The sequence below is a fragment of the Pagrus pagrus genome (assembly GCF_965226575.1).
Source record: "Pagrus pagrus genome assembly, chromosome: 24".
Taxonomy (NCBI): domain Eukaryota; kingdom Metazoa; phylum Chordata; class Actinopteri; order Spariformes; family Sparidae; genus Pagrus; species Pagrus pagrus.
In genome coordinates, this window is record NC_140206.1 from 19635973 (window position 1) to 19648542 (window position 12570).

The 12570-nt window shown below is 40.5% G+C and overlaps 1 protein-coding gene across 1 annotated transcript; it reads right to left on the bottom strand.

The window, feature by feature from the left end:
• Positions 1 to 806: 806 nt before the first annotated feature.
• On the bottom strand, positions 807 to 12152 carry LOC311253045 (pyrimidine-specific ribonucleoside hydrolase RihA-like). Its single transcript, XM_084346764.1, has 8 exons — positions 12069 to 12152; positions 6158 to 6338; positions 5905 to 6081; positions 3207 to 3318; positions 2990 to 3126; positions 2753 to 2830; positions 1761 to 1877; positions 807 to 1561 (listed from the first exon to the last, which is right to left on the bottom strand). The coding sequence occupies exons 2-8, from the start codon at positions 6335 to 6337 to the stop codon at positions 1409 to 1411; spliced, it is 954 nt and encodes a 317-aa protein (XP_084202890.1). The 5' UTR covers position 6338; positions 12069 to 12152; the 3' UTR covers positions 807 to 1408.
• Between the last annotated feature and the right edge of the window lie 418 nt (positions 12153 to 12570).

Sequence of the window (12570 nt, forward strand, 5' to 3'; positions counted from 1 at the left end):
CTTAAGCCTGGATGTTGTCAAGGCCTCTGGAGCCCCTTCTTGCCCAACTTCTCATCCGAAGTGTTAAAATGAACATAGGGCCTATTGTGAAGCCCAAGACAGCGAAGTTGGGAGTGTTTCCTTTCTCACCATGATGGTGTTGATCCAGTTATTCCATTAGAAATTATGATCAGTTGTCCCAGGGTGGAGAGGTACTGTACAAAGATTTTTAAAGCACTCTCTGATATTCTTAAGACCCACATTGAACCTGATCCTGTCTTTATTGTGCTGGGAGCTTCAGACTCCATATCTGCACTAATAAGGACACAAAGGCATCTTCTTTCCTATGGCCTAATTACAGCCAAAAAATTAATTTTGACATTCTCGAAGAAGAAGGAGGTTCCTACCTTTAAGCTGTGGCTCCAAGAAATGACCAACACCCTCCATCTTGAAAAAATAAGGTTCAGTGTGAGGAGCAGAGAATCGCAATTTAACAGGGTTTGGCTGCCCCTTGTCTGTTACCTAAGGAATAACCTTTAGTGGACACTCCTTGTACAATTGTCTGTCCACTATTATTTCTTTCTTCATTTATTTTTTACTGTTGTTTTTATTTGCCATTGCAACCTTTACTGTCACATACGATGTACTGAGCAGAGGGAGGGAGGGGGGGCGTGGTTTATTAAGAGTATAGTTTTCTTTTGTGTTTATTTATGTTGAACATTAACTGTTGTATTCTCTATTTTGCCTAATGAAAATGTAGATTGCGTTCTCTTGTCCTACATCATGTGATCCCAATTCAATAAAACATACTTGACAAAAAATTAATTATGATCAGTTTATTACCAACAACCCACAGTTACAAAAACATCAGGCTAAAGGAACACCTCGGCCAACAATATATACTTGGAAAAACTCAACAACAATGTCTCTTTCTAGTAATCATGACCCAGTCACTCAAGATAATCCACAGACCTTGTTGTGAGCTATGTTCATATCACTACACAGAAGGAAGCGTGCCTCTTGTCCATGAGTAGATGCAAACTTCCTTCTGTGCAGTGATATAGTGTAGCTCAGTAGACAGAAAATAGTTCCTACACCATAATAATCTAGAAGAATAAAAAGCACTACAGGTAAGAGGCAAAATATGCATTTCTGATGATGGTGTGAACTGTCCCTTTAAATTTATTCGTCATCATCATTGTCTTGTATTGTATTATACTAGTTACACTTGGCATATATTGCTAGAGAATGAATGGTGAATCATTTCCCGGAAAATATTGATGGGATAATGTTTCAGGTCAGAGTGGCAAGAAATGGAAGCTAAATTGTACCTAAAACTTAAAACTGAACTTAGAAATTGAAATAAAGTTCATGAGTGGTATGACCTGTAGAGATGATATATTTAGTGAATAATGCGGGTTATAGAAGTCTATTTCAGTGTATTCATCAACATTTGTTTGAACCTCTCCAAGTCAACTTTCTTCATGATGAAGGCCTTATGTTTCTTTTTCAGCAGACCCATGTAGTCCACGACCATCATGCCTCGGCAGTAAGTCCCCTCCAACTCCACTGTTACTGCAACCTGAAGGGAGAAGACAATACTGAAACGTCTGGTCTTTGGCTTTTTTGCTGATAGTTCAGTGAAATTAGAAAAAAAAACCTTTTAATCACTCATTCACACAGCATTTTATAAAAAAATATATATATAAACTACGTGGATATATACAAGTGCTGAAACTAAATTAAGTTGTTAAAAGGGATGGGAGGGGAGGTATTGTCACCTCTTCACTTTCCGTCACCAGATTGTCGTCGATGGCTGCAGCTAAGGCGTAGGCGTCACAGCAGTTGAACGCAGGTCCCCCAACAATCTCCTTCTGATACCGCTCAGTCTGGGCCATCTGTAGTGACAACAATTGAACAAGAGGCACAAATTGATCAGCCACAACATTAAAAGGACTAACCGGTAAAGTAAAGTACATTGATCATTTCAATACGATGCAATGAAAAGCTTGAGTCCTGGCATTCATCTGGATGCCACTTGACATGCACCACCCACCCAAACATTGTTGCAGATTAGGTGTGCGCTATCATGGTATGTGCACTCCTGAAAGGCAGTGGCCCCAGTAGGACAATGCACCCTACCACACCACCAAAACTGCTCAGGAATGGCGACAGCAAAGTGACAGAGTTCAAGGCCTCCAAAAACCCTAGATCCCAATCCAATCAAGCATCCATGGAATATGCTGGTACAAGTCTGATCCAGAGAGGCCCCACTGTGAATCGGACTTATCTCTGACATGTCAAGGCATTACCACAAGACCTCTGGGAAAATTGTGTTGTGTCTGGCACTAGGGCACTGGCAATGGATCCCTGGAATCCTGTGTGTTGTGAGGAGGGTCCTCTTTGTTCCAGTATTTCCCACAGATCCTTGGGATCTGGTGGCCAAGTTGTATCCTCTGACTCTTAGGCATGTTTCTCGGGCCATTCCTGAGCAGTTTTTGCATTGTGGAATGATGTATTGTCCTGGCCACTGCCGATGGGAAGTCAAATTGCCATTAGGGGGTGTACTTTGTAACGGTGTTCGGGTGGATGATGCATGTCACATGGCATCTACTGTACATGAATGACAGGAACCAAGGATTCCTTCCCAGCAGAAGAAATGCATTGTATCGAGATCATCGTGATTAACTTCCACTGTTAGTCCAATTAATGTTGTTGCTATTGGTCTTCTTGTTCAGAGTGTTGAAATAAAACGCTTGGGAAACTCTTGCACCTTTCTTGTATGGCGAGAAATCTTCTCCATGAAACGAGCCTTGTCTGTGTCTTGGGCCAGCCAACTGTCACAGAAAGACTGAAAGAGGAAAAGACGAAGACCAAAAGTAGGTTAAACATTCATTTTTTACTTCAACAGTGAAATAAGTAAACAATGTGGTCTATTTTATCAGTTTGTATGCTTTTTCAGGTGTAGTGTCTCTCGTCATCATATACTCTTTTGACAGTAATGACTGACCCATGGCAGGCTGTTCCTGCAGCTGAACTCCCAGGTGGCGATGTAGGTGGGACAGGTGTAGCGGTCCAACACAATGTAGGCAGCCTCGGGGTCAGCCACAAAGTTAAACTCTCCACACACTGTGGTATTACCCCTGGCTGTAAAACAATGTGTCCAACATTGAGTTTAATGCATAACAGTTGTTGTATACACACATAATAACACACAGGTAACATACATTCAGTGTTTCCTCCCATGATGTAGAGTGCCTTTAGCTTCTTAGGGAAGCTATGGTCCAGTAGTACCGCAACAGCCAGGTTGGTGAGAGGTGCCGTGGCCACTAGAGTCACCTGCAAACAAAGCAAGTGAGGACAACAATAAAGTATAGCTTTTGGCTATCAATCATGTACCCTCTCCTGTAGTAGACCATAAAGTCGTGGTCAAAAGTCGTAAAGGGATGGCTAAATGAGATTGAGATTTTGGAACGGCCTGTGGAAGTCAGGACTTTGGGACTGTGCTGAAGGAACAAATCCTTGCCAGAAGGACAACAAATTTAGTTGAAAATCACTGATTCTGTCGAGAGAAGCCTCTTGGAACTAAAGAAACCTCTAGGATGAGAGGTGAAACGTCTTCAAGAAAATGAAAGTCCAGTGGCCTACAATATATAGCACTTGGTATTACCATGACCTGGATGATTGAGAACCTTCATCAACACGCCAAGAGGAGCCAGAGGACTACCAGAAGCTTGTCGATTGCTATCAAAAGCGCCTTATTGAGATGAAAATGACCAAGGGACATTTAAGCAAATATTAGAATTACTGTATGTATATTTTTGACCCAGCAGATTTAGTCACATTTTGAGAAGACCTTTAATAAATTCATTATTGTACCAAACTTCATTGAATGTTTTTTGTGACAGCTGTAGCAAACATTGGAACTCAAGACTGCCATGATATATATATATATATATATATATATATATATATATATATATATATGGCAGGAAAGACCATTTACCAAATAACGTGTTACTAACACATTTTTCATTGTGCTGTGCTCTAAAAATAAACTAACAAACTAGTGTAGAGTCCTGTATAAGGAATGTTCAGCTTAAATTTTCCCCTTAAATTTAGGTTCTCAGGAAAATCGCATCTTATCAGGTAACTGTTAATCGATCGATAAGGTCCATCAACTAACGATTAATGAATAAATCGATAATTTACATCCCTAGTCTGTTGGTCTTGGTTAAGTACCACCTTGAAAAAAAATAAACAATGTTTTGTTGCTTAAGCTTATGTATTCAGTCATTATTCAATGGTATACTAAAACCCATATGAAAAAAATTGCTTCTCACTGTTCTCAGGTCAAATATTTATATGCGATTAAAAATGCGATTAATTTCGATTAATTAATTACAAAGCCTCTAATTAATTAGATTAATTTTTTTAATCGAGTCCCGGCCCTACTTTTAACCCATGACTACATTAATTAGATACCACGACGGGCCTCAGGCGTGGCACGACAGCTCAGTAGCGCCCCCTGGTGGCTTTTCCCATTTCGTACGTACAGCCAAACACCTATACACTCCAAATTTGGCACACACATCACCAGTCACGAACATGACAGGAAGTCAGCCTCATATCAATCAATCAGACATCATTTATATAGCACATTTCATACAAATACAATGTAGCACAAAGAGCTTCACACAAGCACAGCACGCAAAACGAAACAGAAGTGAAACCAAAAGACACACACACACACACACACTTTCTCTACACATAACACATACATACATTTCTGACAGAAGCTTACTGAGGCGCTAGCTTTTGCTCAGCTATGTGCTGTGACGACAAACATCATCCAATTTACATGACATTCACAGGTTGTTTTCTCCAAATCATACATTACAACATGACATATAATTGATGGGTAAGCTCTAGGGCCACATAGTGGACACAGGCAAACTTGCCCTCTGTGTCTGCCCTCTGACAGCGCCATGGCCCGACGTACGTGGGGCGAGGGCCCGTTCATCGCTGCTTGCAGTTTTAATTTGCATCGTTTTACCTCCTTTCACCAGCTCAAGTATGGAGGACCCCAAGTATCACGAAAATAGTAATAATATAGTTTCATCTGCCTGCCATTTCCGCTATAGCAATGGAATGACATGACACTGCAAACAAACTATTGGTTGAAGTTAACCTGTAAGAGATGGTGATAGCCAGATGGTACATTCAATTACCTGCCAAGGATTTATTGAAAGTGCCGGCCCTTTTCCAGTTTCTCAGGACAATTTACACACATATCCGACACACTTCCTCCTTAATATGGTATTAATTGATCACTTTACATTTTGACACATTACAACAAAAGCCATATTTTTATATGATACAAAAAGAATAGGTTTTTTTTTTTTTTACCACTGAATAGGTTTTTTCACCAACAATCCACACTTGTAATATTGTTAAATGAGCAAAAATCTTTATTTTGTTGTAATATTATTCTCCTAATAGTGGCATCTAATGGTGAGGTTGCAGATCACAACCAATTGAATTCCCCTCAGTTGTCAGAAATGTGTACCCCTCAGAAATGTGCTATATACAGTTATGGTCAAAAGTTTATGTACACTTGTAAAGAACATGTATGGGACTTAGGGCTTTCAGGAGATTATACATCAGTGAAAACATAATTATGAATATCATATTCCTTTTCTGCAAATAGATCCCCCTAAATCTTACACACTGGACTTTTAAGTATAAAGTATCAAATAAGTATATGCACAGAAATAATAGCTTCTATATTTTCTTCATTAGACTACAATTATTAGGGTAAATATTTGTAGGTTTTTTCAATTTTCATCATAATGTGTTATGTGCTAGTTTGATGGAACAGTCACATAGTTGTCAGGTGAAGTATGATGTTTATCATCCACCCACCTCTCCGGGGTTCTCTTTCACAGTCTTGATCATGGCCTGCACAGCTTTTTTCTTCTGCAGCTCCAGGCTTGGAGGATCTGGATCTGGGATGTCACCGAGCCCATCCTTCCCATGAAAATCTGCAGCGTGGCGTTTACGGGCCATCATGGGCTCGGCACAGCCACGGTATACCGGGATCTGTTGAGTATCATAGGTTACCATTCATGCCACACAAAAGAAGTCATCGTATACAAGCTTTGACATAAAAACTCACGTCAAGCCTGTTGCAGACTTTGAGGACACGCAGGGTGTTTTTAAGGGCATTCTCAAGGGTTGTGTTACCATGGCAGCAGGTGATCCCCAAAATCTCCACATCAGGGGCTGCAAGGGCCATCATTATAGCCTGAGCATCATCCACCCCTGTGTCCACATCGAGGATCACCTTCTTCTTCATCCTACATTTGACAATAAGGAAGAGAGTGATTGTTTGTAATAAGGTGAAACTGCTACAACCATTCCCCAGTTTTGTCCCATGTGTTTCCGTCTTCCCTATGTCTCCTGTGCTCCTCTGTCTCAGGCTGCATCCAAATGTCCTGACTTCACCGCACTTGTAGACTTGTGGACTTATGGGCGCGTGCGCGAGAAGTCCGCAAGTCTCGAGGGCAGTCTAAAACAGCCCTCAAGATTAAAGTTGACCTTTTGAGACTACATCAAACAGCGCATATGATGAACTGGTGAAACTGTACTTCAGAATCGGCTTTAGTAACAAAGAAATTATTTCTCTTTTAGCTCATAAATGCAGTGTAGTTGTCAGTATTAGGACTTTGAAGAGATTGTGCTGTTCAGAAGGAAAAGCCACACAGGCATGGAAGAGGTGGCTGCATTCGTGCAAGCTGAAATTGAAAGGATGTAGTAATGGCAGCTTGCATAGCTGTCGCGCCCCTAACTGGATTTGAGGGACGAGAAGAGTTGACTTTTTTCTCGACATTTCGACTTTTTCCTTGAAGTGCATAATGAAAAAAAAATAATCTAATTTTTTCACTCATCCCTGGCCCTAATACTCTTCTGTACTCAAGTGGACTTTCTACAGACTTCCGGAGAGTCGGCTTGGGGAGCAGATTTGTGATTTAATAATCCACAATTCATTGCGATAGGGCCGTGGCATTGTAGAACTTATTATGAATGTGTAAAACAGTTACTTTATTGAGACTCTGCTTGAATCATCTAGGCCAGAAATAATATTTGACCGTTTTGTGATACAGACATATTTAGAAGTAAAGGTTATAGTGGTAAGCAAATTGCTCTTATTTTTGTAGTCTTTAGGGCTGTCCATCAGCGGTATATTGGCCTCACGGTCTCACACACCCGCAGCCTTGACGTGATGACAGTGAGCACATCACGGGTCAAGATACCCACGACTGAAGTCCACAAGTCCGGAGAGTAGAGAATTGAATGCAGCCTCAGTAACATCCTCAGTAACAACCTCAGTTTGAGCATGGTAATCCATGTCTCACTCTCCTGTTTGCTGGATCCCAGCTGATGAGACTCCTGCTGAACCGCCAACCTGCAATCCAGCAGCTCATCACCTTGGAAGCTGCTTTTCATTGCCAGATCATTGTTTCATCTTCAAACTTTGTTTGTTTTCACTGGTGATTCTGTTCTCGCGTTCTGTGTATGCTGACCCCTTTTTTTATACTCCAGGATCATCACCTGTCTCACTTGCTAATACTAATGTTATTAAAAGAACATAATATAACTATTAAACTTTAAAATAAAAACTGCAGTGACTTGTAATATTGTGAATGATGTCTCTGTCTCAGCCACTCCGCCCCCATCTCCTGTTTCTGTACTATGTAATTAATTTCAGTGCACAGGTGGCATCACATTGCGTTATGCTATAGCTACAGCAGTAGGCTACATCCCACACAGCACCAGCTATCACCGATTTTGGTAAAATTGGATCGTATTTTATAGAAAAAATTTTCAGATTTTTTGCTCTGCCTTAACTTAGCTCTGCTAACTCTGCACAGCGCACCACTGGGGAGTGTTTGAACTGCTATCACAGCAGCTTTGGACTGCCGAAGTTTTCAGGTCCGGGCCAGATGGGCACCAGAACCAGAGCCAAGTGGCCTCTATAGCAGGGGTTCATAGCAAGGACATCAGATCCTGCCTCTTATCCCATCAAGTTTTATTTGTTAACACACCTGAACTGTTGTCCTTGCCTGAGGAAACACTGGAGAGTTTTGCCCTGGTTGATGCAAGGACACTTGGTCGAGTTTTCTCCCAAGAAACCTAACAACCTGCCTTTCAGATCCAATTCCCACATCAATCTTAAAATCATTTTATGGATTCTTTGAGGAACAGTTTTTAAACATCATGAATTGCTCTCTTCAGGCGGGTGTCTTTCCCACTGCCTTCAAACGGCAGTGGTGAAGCCCCTTCTGAAGAAGAGCAATTTAGACCCCAATGTTTTTAATAACTACCGACCTGTATCCAACTTACCGTTTTTAAGTAAAATTTTAGAAAAACTGGTTTTTAACCAAGTTAATGACTTTTTAAACAGAAATAACATCTTAGAGAAACATCAGTCTGGTTTTAGGAGAAACCACAGTACCGAGACAGCACTTTTAAAGATTTTAAACGACATCAGTTGGAATTTAGATAACAAAAAGCTCACAGTGTTGGTTCTACTGGATCTAAGCGCCGCTTTTGATACAGTAGACCATCACATTTTATTAAACAGACTCAGACATCTGCTAGGCTTCTCTGGTACTGTTCTTAACTGGTTTTGCTCTTATCTCACAGACCGATGCTTTTATGTAAGTATGGATACATGTTCCTCAGGAACCCATGAAAGTGGATGTGGGGTTCCCTAAGGGTCAATTTTAGGTCCACTCCTTTTTAATCTTTGCATGCTTCCTCTTGGGGACGTCATCAGGAGACACGGCATCAGCTTCCATAGTTATGCTGATGATACACAACTGTACATTGCCGTGTCTCCTGATGACACAGGGCCAATTGATGCACTTTTTAACTGCATTGTAGACATCAAGTCATGGATGGCAGTGAATTTCCTACAGCTTAACCAGGACAAAACTGAGGTTTTAGTTATAGGTCCTGAAGGCCAGAGAGAGAAACTTTTACTAAAACTACAAGATCTTAAACCAACACAATCCGTAAAAAATTTTGGCGTGATTTTTGATTCTGAGCTGAATTTTATTCCACATATGAAAATATGACGAAAACAGGTTTTTATCATCTTAAGAACATAGCCAGAGTCCGCCGGTTTCTCTCCTAGGCCAGTACGGAGGTGCTAATGCATGCTTTTATTTCCTGTCGCTTAGATTACTGTAATGCCCTGCTCTCTGGTCTTCCCAAAAAGAGTACTTTAAATCTCCAATTATTACAAAACTCAGCCACACGTATGCTGACGAGGACCAGAGGGCGGGAGCACATTACACCGGTTTTAGAGTCGCTGCATTGGCTCCCTGTCTGCTTCAGGATCGATTTTAAGGTTCTTTTACTGGTTTTTAAATGTCTTAACGGCCTTGCACCCTCTTACTTGTCTGACCTGCTTTTACCATATCAACCCTCGCGGACCCTGAGGTCCTCCGGCACCGGCCTTTTATCCATACCAAAACCCAGAACTAAAACCCACAGTGAGGCGGCATTTAGCCACTATGGCCCCCACCTGTGGAACAGCCTGCCGGAGAACCTCAGGTCTGCAGAGACTGTTGATATTTTTAAGGGAAGGTTAAAGACACCTTTTTAATCAGGCTTTTAACTAATATTTTTAATTCTTCTTACGTTCTTATGTGGTTTCATCTTATTTTACGTTGTTTCTTTTATCTTGTTTTTAAAACAATATTAATTTTAAATAATTTTATTTGTTTGATTAATCCTTCGGTGCTATTTTATTTATTATCTTACATATGTCAATCTTTTTAGCTGTTCACTCTTTTTATTCATCTCTTGTCAGGGTTTTTATCCTATCTTGTGTTTTAAGTCTTTAGGTTTAACTCCAGTGTTTTCCCCAGGGGGGTCCTCCACACTGGGAGTTGTGCCTGGGCTGCTGCTGGGGGTGCTGTCCTTGGGTTCCTTCGGCCCGGCCAGCTCTTGTCTGTCCGGGCCCGGGGGCCTGGGCACTGGTGCCCCCTGTGGCACAGCCTGCGACTCCTCCCAGTTCGGACAGCCCTAAAGGTGGCGTTTCCTCAATCCTCAGTGCCATGCCATGTCTCCCTATTGTCAGTAGTGAGAGTGTGCAGGTGTGTGTGTTTGTGTTTGTATGTACGTGTGTGTGTGTGTGTGTGTGTGTGTGTATGTGTGTGCAAATGTGTGTGTGTGTGTGTGTGTGTGTGTGTGTGTGTGTGTGTGTAGTATGGAGGGTGGGAGGGAGGGGCTTTCTTCGAAATTGTTTTGTCTTTTATGTGTAAAGCACTTTGTGCTTGCACAGCCGTGTATAAAAAGTGCTATATAAATAAAGTTTGATTGATTGACTGATTCTTAAACTTATTACTGAACATTCAGTATCTGATTTTTAGGGGTTTGGATCAATTGGTGATAACAAAATAGGCTAATATTTAATAATTCATCAATTAATGACTTTCACATCTCTCATCTCAGGTCTGTGAAGTGTATTGCTTAAATTCTGCAGTAAAAGAAGTTTAAAAATATTTTTTAAAATTACATTTTTTAATTATGATCAACATTTACCTTAAACATTTTTTTAAAGTCAAATCATTTTTAGTATAATGCACATCCCCTATATATCCATTTGTTTTACACCCCCTGGTCCATTCTATGTTTTTCAAATCTAAACTTTCTCTTTTCAACCTTCTTGGCCATTCCTGTATAGATATTTTTTAGTTTATGAGGTGCACCTGAATGCACCACGAATGCAGGACTCAAAACCATGTAAATTTCCGACGGCACCTAAATGCAACTTGATGACGGACACACACGGACGGTCCGGCACAAGACGACTGAGGACAGAAGTACAGTTATATCTGCGGAGAGAAGCAGCTTGTCCTCAACTGACAACAAAAGGCGCCAGTGACTCTCAGCAGAATCTTTTATTGCATGACTATTTTCTACAAATATTTATCTGCGAGTGAACTAGATAGCCATACGAAATTGACTATCCCGAACGGAAAACATACCCACATTTGCGCTTGGCGGACTCTGCTTCTAACTCATTTATATTCTTACAACTAACTACATTTAAGTTAGTTGTGGAAATTGTGTATTAGGGAAATCGCGACTCATGTGTCTGCGATTTTGGAAGCGGAGTAAATTCTCCGGTTCAACGTTAACACATGAACTCAGTGACAACACAACACACCGCTAACGGCGCCACCATGTGAAAAGACGGGGAAATGCACCGCATTTATCAGGAGCTGCCCATTTCAACAGAGGTTTATCTGGTAGCATGTTATAGCCAGGTGTGTCTCTGGTTAGGTTAGGGTTTTTTGGCGTGCTGTTCTGCTCTGATTTGTGTGCAAGTAGCTACTTGTGCAAACTTTGACTGGTGCCTGAGCATGCATGTTTACCTCAATATGCAAGTTTTCAAGGAAGACAATTGACAAACCTAGGATTTGTATTAACAATAGTTGTGACTCGGTGGGGGTCACAAACTATTGCATGTTTTTTTTAAACACTGCATGCATTGTTCTGTACTGTATGATAATATTACATAGGGTAACCATATACTTTGTTCCAAAGTTTTATTTTACAATATGATCCTTACAGGAAGTTAACTATTACCTTTGCCTTTTTGCCTACAACATCAAAAAGTTGAAAAATGTGTTTTCCCTCATTCAGCAAGACCTACATGATACTTTGGGTATTTTAGTTTGGGCTGGAACAGTGTTTGTTTGTGTATGTGCCATGAGTAGTTATGTAACACAACACAACATGACACTGGGTGTGGCAGGGTTTGAAGCAACTTTTTCACAGAAAAGATTTCATGCAAGTATTTTCCGCAAATCAAAACGTTTTAAAGAGTTTCATTCAAACATTTGAAACATTTCAATAGTAGTTGGTAGATGACAGAAAAAGCTGGTGATTACTACTGTTTTTGAGAATTATACTTTGGAGGTAACCCTTGACTCAAGCTAATACCCACACCTTTAAATGTCTGTGACATGAAAATGGTCTGAAGTTAAGGTAAAATGTAAAATTCTCACCTGGCGAGTGGATCCAAACAGATGTCTGCTTTGAGAGCAAAGAGGTGACTGTTGAGTGCCCTAACCTGAAGAGCAGCCTTTAAATTGTAGGGAGGAAAAACACTGAGGCGGTGCAAATGCAGCAGACAGAAATGGGGGGAGGTTATGCAACAACCAAAAACACAAGCACATTTGGTTAACCAATTCCAGCATAATTGAGGCTGGTTGTTGTTTAGTTCAAGCAAAAATGTAAAAATAATTGAAAAGGATGTTAGTTGAAGTTACATCATTTAGACTCCTACTAGAATTGTTTTTTATGAAAGGCTTTAAAATACCAATGCCATATAAATATGTTAGTTCAATACTTGTGTTACGTGCAAACAACTATTTTGGTCTAGAAATAATTTCCTATGTTTTAATGAGCATAAACAAGATCGATTCCTCTTTTCAACTGACAACACTTGTTTCTCATGTTTCATTATGCAAAGCCAACAACCATGAAAAAGGCTTCTTTTCTTTTATA